Source organism: Hyperoodon ampullatus (assembly GCF_949752795.1).
Source record: "Hyperoodon ampullatus genome assembly, chromosome: 15".
Lineage (NCBI taxonomy): Eukaryota > Metazoa > Chordata > Mammalia > Artiodactyla > Ziphiidae > Hyperoodon > Hyperoodon ampullatus.
The window spans coordinates 29,654,794-29,673,626 of record NC_136928.1 but is presented as its reverse complement, the minus strand read 5'-3'; the positions used below and the strand labels follow the sequence as shown (position 1 = coordinate 29,673,626).

The 18,833-nt window shown below is 45.8% G+C and overlaps 1 protein-coding gene across 1 annotated transcript in view; it reads right to left on the bottom strand.

The window, feature by feature from the left end:
- Window positions 1–15,276, bottom strand: part of AAK1 (AP2 associated kinase 1) — a gene marked incomplete at its 3' end in the record, with an annotated part of 155,371 nt that extends 140,095 nt beyond the window's left edge. Inside the window, exons 1-2 of the mRNA XM_079720514.1 lie at window positions 15,102–15,276; window positions 14,417–14,802 (exon numbers count right to left, since the gene is read on the bottom strand). Coding sequence (XP_079576640.1) covers window positions 14,417–14,579 — 163 coding nt within the window. The 5' untranslated portion in view covers window positions 14,580–14,802; window positions 15,102–15,276. The remainder of the gene's footprint in view (window positions 1–14,416; window positions 14,803–15,101) is intronic.
- Between the last annotated feature and the right edge of the window lie 3,557 nt (window positions 15,277–18,833).

Sequence of the window (18,833 nt, the reverse complement as noted above, 5' to 3'; positions counted from 1 at the left end):
TGTACTCTTCTTTGTTTCTATCACCACTCTGCCACTTGAGCCCTCACTGACTATCACCTGGATCATGGCAACAGCCTCCTAAATGCTCTAGACTCCGCTACCTCATGTCATCCTCCACAAATCTAACTACACTGCAAATCTGATCATGCTATCCCCCTCTTAAAAGTCTGAATGGCTTCCTTATTGCTCGAAGATAAAGTTCAAACTCACAAGATCTCTGTGATCTAGGCCCTATCTTTTTTCTCAGGCCTTTCCAAGTATGGCTGCAGACAAAATCAAAGAAAAAGATTTACATACTTGGTTGCACAAAAATTTTAAATATCTGCAAAAGCCCCATCTTAACAGAAGGTAAATGACAAAATAGAAAAAAAAACTGATATGTGTACACACACACCCACAAAGTATTAATATGTTAAATAGGTAAAGCACTTCTATAAATCATTAAGATGAATGCCCTAACAGAAATGAGTAAAGAAACAAAAAATTCACCACAGAAGAAATACAAAGGAAAGAAAGAAAGAAAGGAAGGAAGGAAGAAAGAAGGAAAAATGAAAAGAAAGTTAGGAATAAAGGAAAGAAAGGAAGAAAAGAAAGAAAGAGAAGGAAAAAAGAAAAGAAAGTTAGAAAGGAAGGAAGGAAAGAAAGAAAGAAAGAGGGAAAGCAAGAAAGAAAGAAAGAGAAAAGGAGGAAGGAAGAGAGAGAAACGGAGGAAGGAAGAAAGAAAAAGAAAGAAAACATGTCCAACCTCATAAAAAGATAACACTTCTGGTGCAAGTATATATTGGTTTTATCTTTCTGGAGGCTATTTTATAATATGTACTGAAAGCTAAAATATGCATATCTTTTGATCCAGCCATTTCACATTCAGAAATTTATTCTAAGGACGTAATAGAACAAGTACCCAAAGGCTTTAAAAAATACTCGTTGCAGTTGTTTTGTAATAGCTATAAATAACCTAAATGACTAATAGGAGATTGGTTAAACAAATCACAAAACGTTCACACAATGGACTAAAACTGTTGATGCTGACGCTTAACACAAAAAGATAGTTAGGATATACTGCTATGTGAGAAAGCAAACTACAGACAAAGCATATTCTTATTCTTAAAAAATGCACAAGTCTGGAAGGTACACACCAAAATGTTAACAAAGGTAATTTATGGGATTATGGATAATATTTTCTCTTTTTATCTGGCTTTATCTTCTAATTATTCTACTATACTATGGATTAATTTTTGTCATAAAATTTTTTTAAGACTTCTGCATTGCTTTCTTCCATATCTCCCAAAGATTATATATGGAGCTAGCGTTCATTTCATTCTTTCCCGTCTTCCAGGTCCAACCCAAATACCATCTGAGGGTCTCCAGCAGGGCGCTTATTGAGATATAAACAGATACAGCATTGAACAGTGGATTATAATCCTGAAAACTTCTCTGTGGTTTCAAAGAAATCAAAACTGAATGACTAAAATAATATTATAACGGTGCCTAGAACATTGTCTTACACTGAAAGTGTGGAGAAGGGACTGAGGAGACAGCAGGAGAAGGGATAGTAAGTGAAAAGGAAAATGGAAATGGGTTAAGGCCCTACGGCACTGACACTCAACTTTTCAGACAAAAGGCTTTAAACACATTTAGTTAATAATAAATACCAAATGGTAACTCGTTATGTCTTCAGAACTCAACGTTTCTAGCAGAAGAGACATAAAAAACTGGTTTCTGTGCCAATAAGAGACATGAAGCCCATGCTCAGCAGTTCATGCACTTTAATCACAGACAAGACCCTCAAATGCTCACTAAGAGCCTCTTTATTGTTACACACGGGTCTAACAAGCTTAGTCATCTAGTTTCCAAGTCCACGGCAGATTAAAAGCGGCAAATTAGAGAGGCGCTAATTCAGGAAGACACTCGGGTAGCGGTAAGAAGCGATGGCTGACAATCTCATAAGAAGGGAACCATAATGCACAACATGAAATTCAAAAAGCATAGCAACCCAGGGCCATTTTATTCAGGAGCAAACTCTCTCACCCATAGCAAGCAAAGATCCTAACAGATCTATAACAGAAGAGTAACATTCTAATAATGCATTTGAGAAATAAGAGAACGGTAAGATGTTAGAGTTGAAAAGCAACTTCACCGTCATCTCGTCCTCATTTTACAGACAAGAACCTGATGATGGACAGAGCTGGGAAGGCTTTTGTCCAGAGTACAGGGCCTGGTGGTCACCAGACAGATTCAGATCAGGAGTACTTTCCACCTATATTATGCTGCCTCTGTGGCATATAATTTAGAAGACAGGAAATAATGTATTTCAGAAAATGCCCAATCCAAAATAGTACATTTTTCAAAACAGATAGACCCCCAAGGGTCAGGAAAGCATGTGTTCCTATGATGAGTCATCTCGAATGGGCTCTCCATATGACCAGGCCATTCTTCTACTTATTCTTTGTCATTCCTTCTCTCCATAAACCTAGGGAATTCCTCCACCTCCTTCCTTACTCTCTTGAACCCCCCAACTCAACTCCCACCCCACAGCATTCAATAGAAAACAGAAGACATGAGGCAAGAACTCCCTCAACTTACCAACCTTACCAATTTCTTCTCCTCTGTTCCCATTCTTACTCCTCTTCCTTCCAGGTCAGTGAATAAAGTGCCCTTTCTCCTGTCCAAGGGCATCTCCTCCACCTGAGCTGATGATTCCACCCATACCTGCCATCACCTCCTCAGCCCCATTCCAACAGTAATCCCCCCGGACTTCATTTCCAACTTCCTCCCAATTGGCCACTTCTTTTCTGCTTAATGTACTCAAGACTCTTCCACCATTTAAAAATAATAATAAATTCCTCCCTGACTCAGCACCCACCTCACTTCCCATTCACTCATTTCACTGCCACCTGGACTCCACTCCATGGCTCCACTTACAATGCTCTTAACAAAGCTTGTGAACGGACTCCACATTTCCAAATCCAAGAAACACTCTTCCACCCTCACCGTGACCTTTCTGATTTCTTGCACCTTGACATAGCCACACCCTCTTTCTTTTTCTTTTTTTTTTTTTTTTTTTTGCGGTACACGGGCCTCTCACCGTTGTGGCCTCTCCCGTCGCGGAGCACAGGCTCCGGACGCACAGACTCAACGGCCATGGCTCACGGGCCCAGCCACTCCGCGGTATGTGGGATCCTCCCGGACTGGGGGACGAACCCGTGTCCCCTGCATCGGCAGGCGGACTCTCAAGCACTGCACCACCAGGGAAGCCCCCTCCTTCTTTTAAATCTACTTAGTATTCATTTTCCCCACTCACTCTCTCCTGATTCTCCATCCATATCTTCAGCCATTCCTTCTGCCTCCTTCATGTGCTCACTCATTCATTCATTCAACTGGCTTTCACTGAGCTCCGCAGATGTGCCGGGCACTACACAGGCACTGGGGATAAGCAACGAACAAGTCAGCCAAGGCTCCGCTTTCATGGAGGTGAAATTCTAGTGGGGGGAGATAAACAGTGAGCAAGAAGAACCAGTTGACACATGCTACGTGGCAAAATAAAACATGGTGGGTTCCTTATATTGGATAGTCAAAAAAGGCCTCTCTGAGGTGAGATTTCAGTGAGATCTGAATGGCAAGAAACAGCCAGCCATGGAAAGATCAGGAAAAACATTCCAAGCAAAGGGACCAGCCATGCCTAAGACAATAAAGAGGAGACACTGTTAACTGCTCAAAAAAGGTAAAGAGGAATCACTGCTGTGACTAAAAAGCATGCTGGCTGAGGTTAAGGGAGATGCAAGTTCTGGTAGTGGTTTGCAGGTCAGAGTGAGGAGGCATGCAGAGGACAGGAGCAAGGACTGGTCACTTTGACAGCTGTGGTGAGTACTGAGGCTAGATAGGACAAAGGTTAGGTGGCATTAAGGTAGGTGGGTGGGGAGGGGGAAGGGATCCCAGGTGCGGGGAACACTATCAGTAGAGCACTGTAAAGAGTTAAATCCACAGTTCACAGGAGATGAGGGGGGCACAGGCCTGAATGAAACAGGAGACCCGTGTTAGAGCACAAGGATTTGAAGGTGGATACATGGCTGGGGGCAGGAGTTCCGCAGGCAGCGAGGGCCATCATACTAACAGTGACTTGACAGGCTGGGGCAATTATCCTAACACAGGTGCCTTTCAAGCAGGGAAAAATAAAATAAAATAAAATCTGAGATTCTCTCTCCTCCTTATTCATCCTGGGGTTTGTAATAGATACTGTGAAAGATATAGATATAGATTTCTCTCTATCTATAAATATTATCTATTCATCTACCTGCAAGACTCTAGCTCCACCAGGTTTTACATACAGCAAACCAAATACTGCCTGATAAAAACAAAATTCATGCACCTAAATACTAAGAGTTACTGTTTGCAGACTACTAACTACACGCTAGGCACTATGTTAAGTGCTTTGCATAATTTCATCTAGTCTCACAACCACCCAGAGTATTCTCTGTATTTTACCAATGATAAGCCAGGATCTTAGCAAGTTGGCCAACGTCCCAGGGACCAGGCCAGGATTCAAGCCAAGGGCTGCCCACCTCCAAGTCCCATGCTTTTCGTTTTGTTTTGTTTTGTTTTTGCGGTACGCGGGCCTGTCACTGTTGTGGCCTCTCCCGTTGCAGAGCACAGGCTCCGGACGCGCAGGCTCAGCAGCCATGGCTCACGGGTCCAGACACTCCGCGGCATGTGGGATCTTCCTGGACCGGGGCACGAACCTGTGTCCCATGCATCGGCAGGCGGACTCTCAACCACTGCGCCACCAGGGAAGCCCCAAGTCCCATGCTTTTAAACCACCATGTGTGATGCTAACCTTGAAAATCCTCCCCTAAGGAGAACATCATCATGTTCCCTGTGACCTAGGGAGTCAGGGAGGAAAGATAGTACTGAACATCAGGTTTTCCCCAATCATTACTGAGTTACCCCTTCCGGTCAAACCGAGATTTTCCCATAGCCAAAAAGCCAGACGGAATTATTTCTTCCAACACTGCCCACTCCCCCACCACCAAGATTCCCAGGCTTCTAAAAATAGTAGAGGACAAAGGTCTGAGGAACAGGGCTAGGCTATCCCCAGGGGAAATTAAACGAGTCTAACAAACCTGTAAGATAATCAGCACTTCCTGAGCCAACAAAATTCATGGACCAGGGAAAATGATGAGTCGAGGGTACTGGTGGGAGACGTGCCACCTCTGTAAAGCTGGAAGGGCCCAACTGATGAGGCCTGAGTCCTATTCTCTCTTCCTGTCCCCAGGTAATAAAGTCTCCATTTTGTTCTCAAATTCATGCTCAGTACCAGAGGGACAATAATCTTTCCCTGACTCTAAAGGTCCCAGTACAATAGCTATATGTCCTTAAAAACAGGTACCAAACAAATTACATGGCATTATACTGCTTTCTCCAGGATTCAAGTCCTAGATGAAAGGCATCATTATTTAAGATCATTATAATTACAAATGATAATCCAACATCAATGCTTCGCTTGGCCTTCTATTATAATAATATAGGGATGCCATAAACTCTTTCATCCAACAATCTCTTGGCTCTTCAGAAATCATAAATAACAAAGCTTCAGTTGGCATTGCCTTCCATTGTCTGCCAAGGTTCATGCAGAGCCCAAGGAGAAAAGTGACCAGCTCAAACTGATTTACTCACAGCACATCTCAAATGAAACTCCAGATTTTTACTCTTTTAACTTTGTTCCAACTTGGGGAACTCACCCTCTGCCAAGGTAGAAGTCTCACTCATAAGAAGGACTCCTCCTTCTAACAACTGTCTATAACTCAATAGAAGAACTGAGATTGTTTATACATAATAGACTAAATGATAATAAAAAATAACAGACTGGGCTTCCCTGATGGCGCAGTGGTTGAGAGTCCGCCTGCCGATGCAGGGGACGTGGGTTTGTGCCCCGGTCCGGGAAGATCCCACATGCCACAGAACAGCTAGGCCCGTGAGCCATGGCCGCTGAGCCTGCGCATCCGGAACCTGTGTTCCACAACGGGAGAGGCCACAACAGTGAGAGACCCGGGTACCGCAAAAAAAAATAAATAAATAAATAAATAAATAACAGACTAATAATAAGAAAGATAATAATGGAGGAAGAAAGTAAGCACAAAATCTTGCAGCCAGTATTGCCTTAACGTGCTGATACTCATTATTCCTGATTCAAAATCACATAGAATGAAAAAGCTTTTTTGCTTTGGGTATAAACACAGAACATATGATTTATTTATGTAGGCAATGCTGTTCCTCGAAAGAGACTAAAAAGGTTGCAATACTTTAACTTTACTAAGAATATAACATGTGCAAAGGTGCTGAACTAGGTATGTTCCCTACAACAAGGCTCCTCGAAGAAGGGGTTCCAGAGAAAAGCCTCACCGCTGCGAACAGTCCCACTCCAGGACATGTTGCCTAACCATCTCAGTGCTCATTGCCCTCCTTCCCCTCAACCCCTCCAGAATTTAGAGAGTACACCACACACGCCAGCATTTCAATAGCTATTGTCTTGTGGGGTGCACTTGCTTCCTGCGTGTTGGTCACGTCACGTCAACCGGGAGGGCAGGAGCCAAGCTTTCCATTACTTCTCTCTGCCATAGCACCTCAAACAGAGCTGGTAAAGAATATGCTAGATGGGGCTTCCCTGGTGGCACAGTGGTTGAGAGTCCGCCTGCCGATGCAGGGGACGCGGGTTCGTGCCCCGGTCCGGGGGAATCCCACATGCCACGGAGCGGCTGGGCCCGTGAGCCATGGCCGCTGAGCCTGCGCGTCCGGAGCCTGTGCTCTGCAGCGGGAGAGGCTGCAACGGTGAGAGGCCCGCGTACCGCAAAAAAAAAAAAAAAAGAATATGCTAGATGCTCAGTAAACCTTGCTCCTCCTGGCTGGAGGGGCAAGCTGTCTCTTATGCTCTCCGCATTATACCTCCAGCCTCTCACTTCATGATCACAGCATCCCTACAGAGGTAGGAAGGACGTTTACTACAGTGAGGAAGCAAAGGCTCACAATAGTTAAATGACTGCCCCAAAGCCGACAAGTAGCAGATGTGAAAGAACTTGAACCCAAGACCCTTAGCTGCAAGTGCTAGACTCTTCCTTACACAAAGGATTACCAACGTCTTCTCTCATAACATTGACCTTTAATATCCCTTCCCAACTGAACCTCGCTCTGAGTAATTCAAGTCAGAAAATGCTTCCACCACATTTTGGGGTTGCTCAGATATGGGAATATGGGGAGAATTTTTTAAAGCTCATAATTCACGTGCAGTCAGTGGAGAGTGCTGCTATAACTCCTCTCATCCAGGACCCACACAGACTTGCCGTTCTATGTCCATTGCTTTACCCGTTTACTCTGAAGTAGATGTTTTACACAGAAAATGACGTAAAGATTTTTAACCATAATAGGTTAAGAAAGATTGCTGGCTTGCTGATTCTGAGAAAATAAATTTAAAAATTAAGTGATTTGCCTGAAAGTCACACAGCAAATTAGACCCTTCTGAGCCACCCGAGTCCTCTCTGTCCCCATACTAGCTGACACATCATGCTGTACCACCTTGGCACTGCTGACATTTGGGTCTGGATGATTCTCTGTTGGGGGTGGGGAAATCGTGTACACTGCCGGACGTTTAGCAGGAGCCCTGGCCTAAACTCACTAGCTGCCAGTATTACCCCATCCTGTGACGATCAAAAGTGTCTCCAGATGTTGCTAAATGTCACCTGAGGATAATCGCCCCTGGTTGAGAACCACTGCTCTAGACCAGTGGTCTCCAAACAGAGGTACACAAAGCAATCCACTGGGTTTAGAAAGAAAATATGAGACTACTTATATTAACTGTCATCTTAAAAAATAAGACTTTTATCTTTACTAATATTTAATATATGGTCCATCTCTAATGTTTCCATCAAGTCCAAATGTCAGTCACGCGTCTCAGACAAATCTGATGGAATCCTGGGGGAAGAGCAGAAGCTCCATAGCAAAGGCTGAGATGTACTGAGAGGTACTGCAGTCCATGTGCTTGGTTAAGTGCGTTTACTGATTACATTTGTTTTAAATGGATTAGCCCTCATAAAACAAACAAGGGGATTAAAAAGATTCCTGCAAAGAAAGCTTGGATAAAGATAACACAAGCATACGTGAGAAACAAGAGAATGGCAGGGCCTGATTGCTATCCCGGTGTCTTCTTCATCAGTCACAGAACAACGTAGAAACAATCACAGTCTAATAAGATATGACAAGAAGTTCACCAAAACCTTGCTGAGATTAAAGTACGGATGTGCAACCACTATCATAAATGATGAACTTCACTATAAGTACATACTACGCCTTCAGATTATTAGCTAAGGACAGCAGGCCATGAATATAATGTAAATAAACAAGGGAGAGCATGTCTGTAAACTGAGTGTTATTCTACCCAAAAAGTTTAAAAGACTATTGTTCCAAACCAACACTGCCCAAAGAACCTTCCCTGATGATGAAGTTTTCTCCGTCTGTGTTGTCCAAAATTGTAGGCCTTAGCCACACGTGGCTATTAATCAACTGAAATGTGGCTACTGTGTCTGACGAATTAAATTTTTATCTTATATCAGATAATTTAAATTTAAATACTCATATGTGGCTAGTGGCTACTTTATTGGCCTCCACAGCACTTGACACTACTAGATCACTACTGTCTCAAAACATACAGCTCCCAGCAAGCAGTGCACTTTCCTGCTTTTGGGCCTTTGGTTATTCTCTCTGCCTAGAATGTTCTCTTGACCCTGTCCATCTAGTACTAAGTTCTTATTTTTGAAGACACACTTCAAGTATCACTTTCTTTAGTTTCCCTGACTACCCCTCACCCCACAGATTAATGGCTCCCTCATGTCTGTCCCCTAGCCCTTGTACATCCCTCATCACAGCACGCAGAGCTATTTGCTCGTGTGTCTGAAGTTCTATAATATTGAGTTCCTCAAGGCAGAGCCGTGTCTTACTTAATCACTGCATGACGTCCAGCACAGGCACGGTTACTGAACACGGCAAAGAATGAACGAACAAACCTGGGTCTTCCAATCACACTGCAGTACTCCCGCCACCACACCAAACACACCAAAAGATGGCTCCAGAAAAGTAGGCTGAAGGCTATGCTCTGCTACTTCAAGTGCTGGATGCTACTTTAACAGACAATTTCATTTCTATGATTATCACTGTTTGGCTCTTAAAGATGCAGATGGCACAGGGATTTCTTAAGCAGCTCAGAAAGCATCTATCCTTTGAAGAGGACAAGATGAAGGTGGACGGTGGGGTGAGTCCCCTTTCTGTCTCAAGTGTCAACTTTCAAATACTGCAAGGTAAAATGACTGCTCTGATGCAGTAGTATGTTTTCATGTGTTCTTTATTAATATTTACCAAGCTTTTCCTGTGTACTCTACATGCAGTTTTAGCTACCGAGGTACAAGTGTATGCCTCCCCCCATACCCTCCCTCTCGAAACCCATATGAAACTGTTTCTCTCTCTTCATGACCTCTCATTAAATGAGTGTGACTTTGTTAGAAAGACCGAAGGAAAGGTTTTGACCATGCAATGACTTATTCTAGATTTCATTTCTGAATTTGAGATTTGGCTATATTTAGCAAAGCTATAACCGTCATCATGCCCGAAGCCAGGAAGAAGACACCATTCACAAGCCACCCCCTGAAAATCTGCAGTTGCCACTAAAAAACCAGACTTCCCAGCAGGCAAAGACATCCGAAGTGGGAGGGGTCAAATTGGTTGTTTGCATCAAGAGAAGACCTCACATGCTTACAGCCAACCTCCCTGCCTGGCGCTGAAGCTCTCCGTGGCCTTATTTCCTTTTCTTTTCTCTCCAACGTACCTTCTGCTTGGGCCAAACACCCTCATTATCTTCCCTGTCCACTCCTTCCTGTAACATTGGTCTTCTCACTCCCCCGCCTGCTTCTGCTTCAAGTTTCTTGCCTCTCTTCAAACCTTCGGGACCACCCCTTCCCCAGACACCAGCCACCTCCTCACCCCCACTACTGGCAAAGGGCTGAGGCACAGAGGGAAACAGTGTACACTGGACAGCTAGCCAATGGTTACTCAGAAGGCCCAGGGCCACTGGGAAAAGCAAGCAGCCAGCACAGCCAGGGAGCAAATGTAAAAGAACTTCCTTCTACCATGCCATGTCCTTCTTTCCTTGACTCTGGAAGGGAAACTTCTACTAACCAAAATGATAACACCAGACTAGTCAGTTTTCCCAGAACTCACCATACTGTCTCCCCTCTCCGCACTTTTGCATGTGCTATTCTTTCTGCTTAGAAAGGCTTGAGTAACCCTCATCTGGAACATATGCTGGGTAATTTCCATTCCTGTTCAAACGACGCTTCATCCGGAAACCCTCAGCCCCAGGCCCTTTATCATCTCATAACATCTTTTTACCACACCCAGGACCATGCTAAGTGCTGCACACTTATCTTAGCGTTATTTGCTGGTCTATGAGCTCCTTAAGAGCCGGGCCCAAGTCCCATTCATCCCAGTAGCTCTGGAGCCTAATACAGCACCTGCCACAGCGAAGGCACCAACAAACATTCACTAAACGAATACATGCATGCGTCATATTGATACCACCAATACATATTTATGCCATACATACACACACACACACACGCACACACATTTGTTTGGCTTAAGTGATTTCACACATATTTTTTAAGCCTCACTACTTTGCACTGTAGGTAGGAGAAACTGTCAAAGTTTACTGATATGGAGACTTACTGAGTAGTTCTCATTAGCCCTAGACCTGAATTCCTTTAGTGTAGGTCAGAAAACTTTCCTGAAGGGCCCCCTGCTCCGCCTTATAGAGAATGTTCAGGAATGCTGTCTTGGACCCAGCAGGTAGTCAACATTTACGTATTGTCTGGAGCTTAGATGTAAGGCCTCATGTAGCTAAGGGGATATGACAAGAGCATAGCCTCTCAGACCTCCTTTGAGCATTGCTCCACTTTACCCACTGAGCTCATTCTGGAAGCTTAAACCAGATCTTCCCTTGACATCACACGCCTGTTACCTCACACATGATTTAGCATCTCATCATGGCATCTTCACTGAGGAAGCTAGAGAGAAAATATCCTCCCCTGCACCAGCCTACACAAAGCTAGACCCCTTGTGACTTAGAACCTTCACTACCCCCAGACAGACAAACCCCCACCGGACTAGTTAGGGAAACTGGGCGACTGGGGCTGATGCCGCTGATGGAAAGATGGCAGCCCAGGCACTCTCCTGCCTTACACTCCAGCACCTCCTCCTTGGGGCTCCTGCGATTCCTCACTGTAAAGTACAGACCAAACCCACATGAGGGAAAAAGGGACGGTCAGTGAGATGAGGTGGTAACAGGGTCTGAGCTTGAAGCCCAGCACATCATCCCTCCCTGAACTGCCTGGCCACTGCCCTGGGCACTTTGATGCATGACTCTCATCATCCTAAGACAACACTGGCTGGGACTGGTGGCTAGGTCAGCACCTGGGGACTCAAAGAGAAGAGGGTTCAGGAAGGAGCATGGCTACCCAAAACATCTGTTGACCCTTTGAAGAGCTGCTGATGCCTCTGCAAAGAACATTTGTCTGTGTCTACCCATACTGCGGGAAAGGAAAGCTGCAGATTGCTGCAGTCAAACTAGCCTTCACATTGCCCCCCATTCCTCCTGGCTGAGAAAAAATGGCTACCAATTATCGAACATCTGAAAAATGTTAAATAATTTACGTACATTGCCTCAGTAATATTCAAGACCGCTCCGTAGGGCAGTGGTTCTGAAACTTTAGCTTGCAGCAGAATCTCTCCAGGAACTTGTTAAAGCCCCACAACCAAGTTTATGGGGCGAGGCCTGAATCTGCATTTATAACAAGCTCCCACGTGATGCTGACGCTCTGGACCCAGGCTCCACACTTTGAGAGTGCCATAGGGAAACGGAGATTCAAGAGAGGTTTGAAATGTCTTACCCAAGGTTTCACAGCTAGTAAAGAACAGATCCAGAATTTGAATCTAGATCTACCTGATTCCACAGACAGCCCTGGTAACCAAGCTGCTGTAGGGGTGAATGTCTGCCTTGTTTTCATAAATTCACTGACAGCTCCTTAAACGCAGGCATCATACTTTAAACCTCCCTATATCCTTCCCAGAACCTAGCAGTGCCTTTGTACTTGGTGGGTTCTTCACAAGTACTTTGTATACTGGCTCCTACACAGCTACATACTTCTAAGAACCACACATTCAAATTCAGTTACAGTCAAAGAACATAAAGAGGGCAACACTGCCAGACCTAGTTGAGCCTTTGTCCATGCCGTCACCGTACCTGGATAACTCCTGCTCGTCCTTCAGTCACTTCCTGCAGCAAGCAGTTCTTGACTCTCTAAAATTGGAGGCCACTGCACCCTAAGCTTATCTCCATGATAGCACATATTGCTCTATTTTAAGTGGCTGTTTTCCATCTCTCAAAGTAGTTTGTAAGTTCCAGCATCTAGTTTTAAATCATATTCCCCAGAGCCTAGCACAGTGCCTGGCACATCACAGACACTCCATAACTGTTTGTTGAATGAATAAATGAATGAATACAGAGCTGCAAGCCCTCAGTTCCATTTAAAAATACCATAATGCATGATGTGCAGTTCTCAGGGATGAATTCTGGGGAAGGGAAGGGCAGCCAAGATAAAAAAGACCAATTTTGCCTTTTCTCCTCCCCGTCAACTCAGACTCCGAGAAAAGGCACTGCTTAGGGTAGCATCACCTCTAATGAGACAATATCCTAGCTGAACAAAATGTTTCTGGGCTCTAAGTTCAGCAGAGGCCGCTGAGAGGGAAGGAAAGAGCTCTGTGCCCCCTCATTCCTCTTGATTTCTCTCTCACACACACTCCTTCTCCATTTCTCCATCCCACTGCAGTCAAGGGCTTTGGCACAGGTATGAAACAGACAGACCAGGCTCAAGGGTGTGGATCTGGCAGCGGGCACAGAAGCATCTCCCATCCTGCACCAAAGCCCACAAGGAAGGATCCAGAGGGACAGTGACTCAGGCCCCGGATTAAGTCCAGCTAGAGCAGTACTGAAAATGGAAAAGAGCAACAATTTCATAAGGACATCAACTGCCAGATCTTTTTTAAACCAGTGCTTGTAAAAAGGCTTCAACCGTAACCCCAGAAAACTGGGCCCAGCTGAATCCCATGCTGACACAAGCTGAGAGAGCTCCTCCTCCAAACCCACCACGAGCAACACTCACCGTGTCAGGCATGTCCCAGGCCCAGGTTGGGGCCCTTGCTCCAACCTTAGCTTGCAAGAAGGCTTCTTCTCCTGCTAATAAACTGTTCCCCCACCAAGCTGCAGTAATAGAGGCCTCCCCTTCCCCCATCCCCTCTCGGCTGATAAAACAACCTACAGCAGGTTGGCCCCATCCAATTAGTTTGAATAGCTTCATGCCAAGGAAATTGCTGCTTTTATCAAAAATAAAAGCTCACTAGGCAGGCAATGGGCTGTGAAAATTATGAGTCTGGCATAATTATGAAGGTCGACGTTAAGGTTACCAAAAGAGACATGCAAAGATTTCAGGACAGCCTGGGGGATAAAGATATATATCTACATGTCTGTAGATACACAGATGAACACGTGTGTAGGGAATTTACACAGCAGATCTAAATAACATCCTCTCCAAAAGAGAAAAAGCAAAAATCGGAGGCCACTCTCAAGTAATTCTTTTGGCAAAACACAAACACACACACACACATAAACCAAAAACCAAAAAACAAGAACAGGAGCAAGAGGGGCCTACTGGACTGATTTCAAAATAACCGCATTCATTTCACGTAATTTGTTATCTTAGCTGCATCCTGGGGACCTGATTACAGTTGGGTCAGGAAACAAACCTACTCAAATCCACCAAGAGCCTTGGCTCTTAGAAAAACACACTCTGATTCTCTGAAAATCCTCTCTTCCTTCCAGTGCCTGCTCAAGGGAGTGGGAAAGTTGGGTAGAAGAAACCCCTCTTAAAGGTCCTCCATCCCCACCGCTCAGCCCTCACATCAGTATTTCAAGTTTTAGGAGGATGACAAGCCCCACACCCTACATTTGAGGTGAAGCTTTACACTTTCACACATACGTTTTCTCCTCTGATCCTCATAATTCGGTGAGGCAGGCAAGAATTGGCTTGTCAATTTTTTTTTTTAAATAAAAGGCCACCGAGGTAAACAATTTCTGGTAAATTCCCCCCACCCCATAAAGCCCTGTCACTTTGAAATCTCAGTTTCAAATTTCTCAAGGACAATGATTCACAGGACAAGGGGAGAGGGAAGGGAGGGTCAACTGGTCAAAACCCATTCATACATTCAACGTCTTGCTGCATCAGCACAAGATTTTAATTTACGGCGCACTGAAAGAGTCCCACCATACCTTCCGCCAACACCTCGTCCACAGTGACCTGCTGTCGCCCAATGCCAAAGACCCTTCCGATGTAGCCACTGCCCAGGCCCGAGGTGCTGCCCCCTCCTCCGCTGGAGCCGGAGCCCAGGCCAGAGCCGCCCTGCTCTCGCCGGGAGTCGAAAAACTTCTTCATCTTGCGGAAAGGAAGCAGTAAAGCAAAATACCGACGGTTTCTAGATTTTTTTTTTTTTTTAAACAAGAGATCCAAGGATTTCTTCTCGGATTTCAGCTAGGAGAGGAGCCACCCGAATCCGGCCGAGGGGGTGGGGGCTGAGGGAGGATGCCTATAGGAATATGCGTGTCAATCGCGCGGCGGTCCCCTCCTCCTCAAGAGAGCGATTCGTGTAAGTTTAAACCTGTGATGACAGAGGAAGAGAGAGAGGATGAATCGGTAACACACTTAAAAATTCAACTGCTGAGTCCTAGGGGGAGCAAAAGCCACCATCCTGGGGAAACGCTTCATGCATTTTCTTAGGAAGAAAAACCCTGGGGCTGAAAACGCGTCCCCGGCCCCAGAACCCGGGACCCCGTGCCCCGGGGTCTGAAAAAGGAGGGATTCGGGCCGCCTCGGGCAGCGCTGACCCAACCCGGCACTGCTTCCCCTCCTCCCCGGTCTCCCCGCCGCCCCGCGAGGCAGCATCCCAGCGGCACCCACTTGAGATGGCTTGGCGGCCGGCGCGCAGCTACCAGCGCCGCAACATTGTCACGGCCGCCGGGCCGGCCTGCGACAAGGAGAGGAGGCGGCGCTGCAGCGAGAGCCGGGGCCGCGTTCGGCGCCCGCCCGCCCGCCAGCTGATCCCCGGAGCGCCCGGCGGAGACTAACCCGCCGCCCCTCCCCCGCGCGCGCTCCCGCTCGGCTCCAGCCACCCAACCAGGAAGTGAACCGCCGCCGGAAGTGCCTCTCGGGGCGAGCCGGCCAGGGGCCCAGGCCACCGGCGGCCGCCGCTCTGTGGCCACAGACGGGAAGGAGTTGTCGGAGAGAAGGGGATCGGGGAAAGGGGATCTCGGTGCGGAGAGAGTTTTGGAAGAGAATGTTGAAATTGCCCGACCCGTAGGGCACTATGGGAAAGGTTGTTCGGCGCAGCCCAGCGACTGGACTGCAACTCCCAGGATGCCCCTGGACGACCGAGAGAGGCGGCTGCGGTTGCCTCCTCGGCCACGGAGGTGGTTAGTGGAGTGGTGCATTTGTGGGGATTCAGTTATTTAAACACATCCGGTAAAGAAACTGCCAGGGACCAGGGTTTCCACCCTGCTGCATGTCCCACCCTTCTGGAGCCATCTTATTTGCGACTTGACCTCCCTGCACAAGGGATTCTGGGGATTGTGGTTTCCGAACGGATTGAGACTGACACCTGAAGGACGCGGCTTAGCCGCTTAGCCCCTAGCTGGTCCTGCGGGGCTTACCGACGTCACCTGGGCAGAGGTGGAAGACCGGAGGTGATCGGGAAATTTTTGCTGGCAGTTGGTGCCAGGCCACACCCGAAAGCCAACCCTAACATAAATAAACCCAGAGCCCTTCCTCCTCCAACTTCAAAAGCAGCTTTTGCTCCCAGATGTTATTGAGAACCGGCTCAAGGGTCAGCTCTGAGCTAGGCGCTGTGCGAACGCTTAATAAGACCGTGTCTTTTCAGGAACTCTACAGGCGAGACTCAAACTGAGAAACTTAAAGGGTGTGTGTGCGGGGCAAATCGTAGGGTACCAGGAGACCCAAACCCCAAACTTTGGGGTTCGTCTGTCGGTGACCCTTAATTCTTCCACCTTTTCTGATGCTGTGGCTGTGCTGACCTTTGTTAAGCCACTCCCACACAAGAACTCTAGGCTGACCTTCTGCTATTTGTTTTCACTTCAAGATTCCCCTTTTGATGCTTATTTTATCCTGATACCGCTCGAGTGCCGAGAGTGGAGGTGGACGATATGATTTGCATCTGCAAAATGCAGAAGATTTGGGACCCCTCTTGGAACCTTCTTCCATCCCTAGATTTCCTGACAGATGATGCTGAAGGTATTGCCAAATCCGTGCCCATCCCCCCTCCCCAAATCCATGATTTTTCAAGTCCCTCAATATAGGTTATTTCTCACCTCCACCTGCTCTCCCTAATTCTGCGACAGGCTTCTTGGCTTGTACATTAGTCCCAGAATTTTTTCAGCAGGCATTTGAGGAGCGTAGAGAAAGGTGCTCCAGGGCGGAGGGGGGTCGGGGGGGATGGTTCTTGCTTTTTCTAAAATGACTATTGAACTGACTTGTGACTGGCTTGACAGCGGTTTCTGCTGCTTCTTCCTCCTCCTTCTCTTTTTTCTCCTCCCTCTTTTCCTTCTCCCTTTTCTCCTCCTCCTCTTCCTCTTTCTTCCTCATGTTTCAAGTAGTATCACTGTAGTTAAACTATCAGTTAAAGTTCCTGTGTAGAGACAGCATCTTTTCTTCGCGGGGGGGGGGAATCAATGTTGTCACCTCAATTCACAAATCCATGCAGCCACCTCCAGGGCGGAATGCAGCACCTGCTGAAACATTCCCTCAAAGCAAGCCCACGGGAGGCATGTTCTCTGCACTTTCCTTAAAAGTCTAGATTTTCTCCAAGGAAGTTTGGAATAGATCTTAAAATAGGTGGGAAAGCATATTTGATATTAGATTCATTGACCTCCATCTTTCTCTGCATCTATTGATCTTGCCTGGCTTTTTTATTTTCTTTTTTTAATTTCTTTTATTTTTTTGGCTGCACTGGGTCTTCGTTGCTGTGCGTGGGCTTCCTCTAGTTGTGGGGAGCGGGGGCTACTCTTCGCTGCGGTGCGCGGGCTTTTCATTGTGGTGGCTTCTCTTGTTGCAGAGCACAGGCTTTAGGCGCGTGGGCTTCAGTAGTTGCAGCGCGGGGGCTCAGTAGTTGCAGCACACAGGCTCTAGAGCGCGGGCTAAGTAGTTGTGGCAGATGGGTTTAGTTGCATCTCGGCATGTGGGCTCTTCCTGGACCAGGGATCGAACCCATGTCCCCTGCCCTGGCAGGTGGGTTCTTAACCACTGCGCCACCAGGGAAGTCCCTTGCCTGGCTTTTTTAAAGAAGCCCTGTTGGATCCTGGAATCTGTTGCTATCTCAGTTTTTACTTTTCTAGACTTTCCTGTTACCAGACTAGGCCTGACTTATGCAAATCCCAAGTCTTACTTCTGAGATATAAAAATGTGTTTTTATCCTATAAGATTAAGGTAGCTAACATGTATTTATTGAGCATTCATGTGGATGCTTTGATCAGAATCTGAGGGAGGAAGTTTTAAAAAGAAGAAAAAGAAGGAAAAAACAGAAGACTGGACCTCTTGTCTTCCATTCTCTTAGAGACTAATGGCAGTTATAATGTCAAAACTACAGTTTTTAACACTTTACATATATTAAGTTAGTGAATCCTCACAACAACCCTGTGAAATAAGGTACTATTATTATTTTCACTTTATAGATGGAGGAACTGAAGCATAGAGATAAGTGACTTGCCCAAAGTCACACAGATTGTAACTGGAAAAACCAGGACTCAAATCCAAGCATTTTAGCTTCAGAACCCAGTGCTTAACTAGCTATACCAAACTGCCTACTGAAAGTAAGAAACATATCTATAAGCAGCACAGGACTGGGAGACAGGAAACCCCTGCCACTCCATAGCTGTGCCTCTAGACCACTTAGCTCTCTGGACCTGTTTTCTCAGCCATAAAGCCATAGCTCTCTTACAACTCAGTAATTCTCTAGATCTTAGTGTAAAATAATCACATCAACCACTGTAATCTCAAAACTCCTACCACACTTATTTCTGTATGATTTGTCCTACCTGGCCTTGCAGCTTTTCAAGTATATTGTCACCTCAACCAACTACTCAGAATCAGGTAACAGTCTTCTACTTATCTCCTTGAACATCCAGTACAATAGTTTATATAGTCTATCCTTACCAGTATTTAAATAAACCAAATAATTGACTTCAAACTAAATGTGACACAGAAAACAATCTGATTAGGGTGGAAAAGTTGTTTTGAGTTATTCTAGACCATTTTGAACTTGGTCAAGGAGATACTATGGAGAAATATCCAATTAAAGGGAAAGGGAAAGGAAAGTTACTATACATCTTCCACATGCCAATTACTGATTTAGGCACTTAACATGGTATCTTGTTTAACCCTCGTGGATGCACCTGTGCAAAGTAGACACTATTATACTATTATCCCCAATTTTATAAATGAACAATGAAGATTTTGTTAGTAGCAGAGGGATGTTCATGGTTTGTTAGGTTTGGAGGAAATGATTTGACCTGTGATGTGACTAAACCATGTCACAGTAAACCCAGTTATGGCAAATGTGTGGTTCATCCATAGAGGAAATCAAAGGGAAGGGGACCAACATTATTTAAGGACCTTAACTAA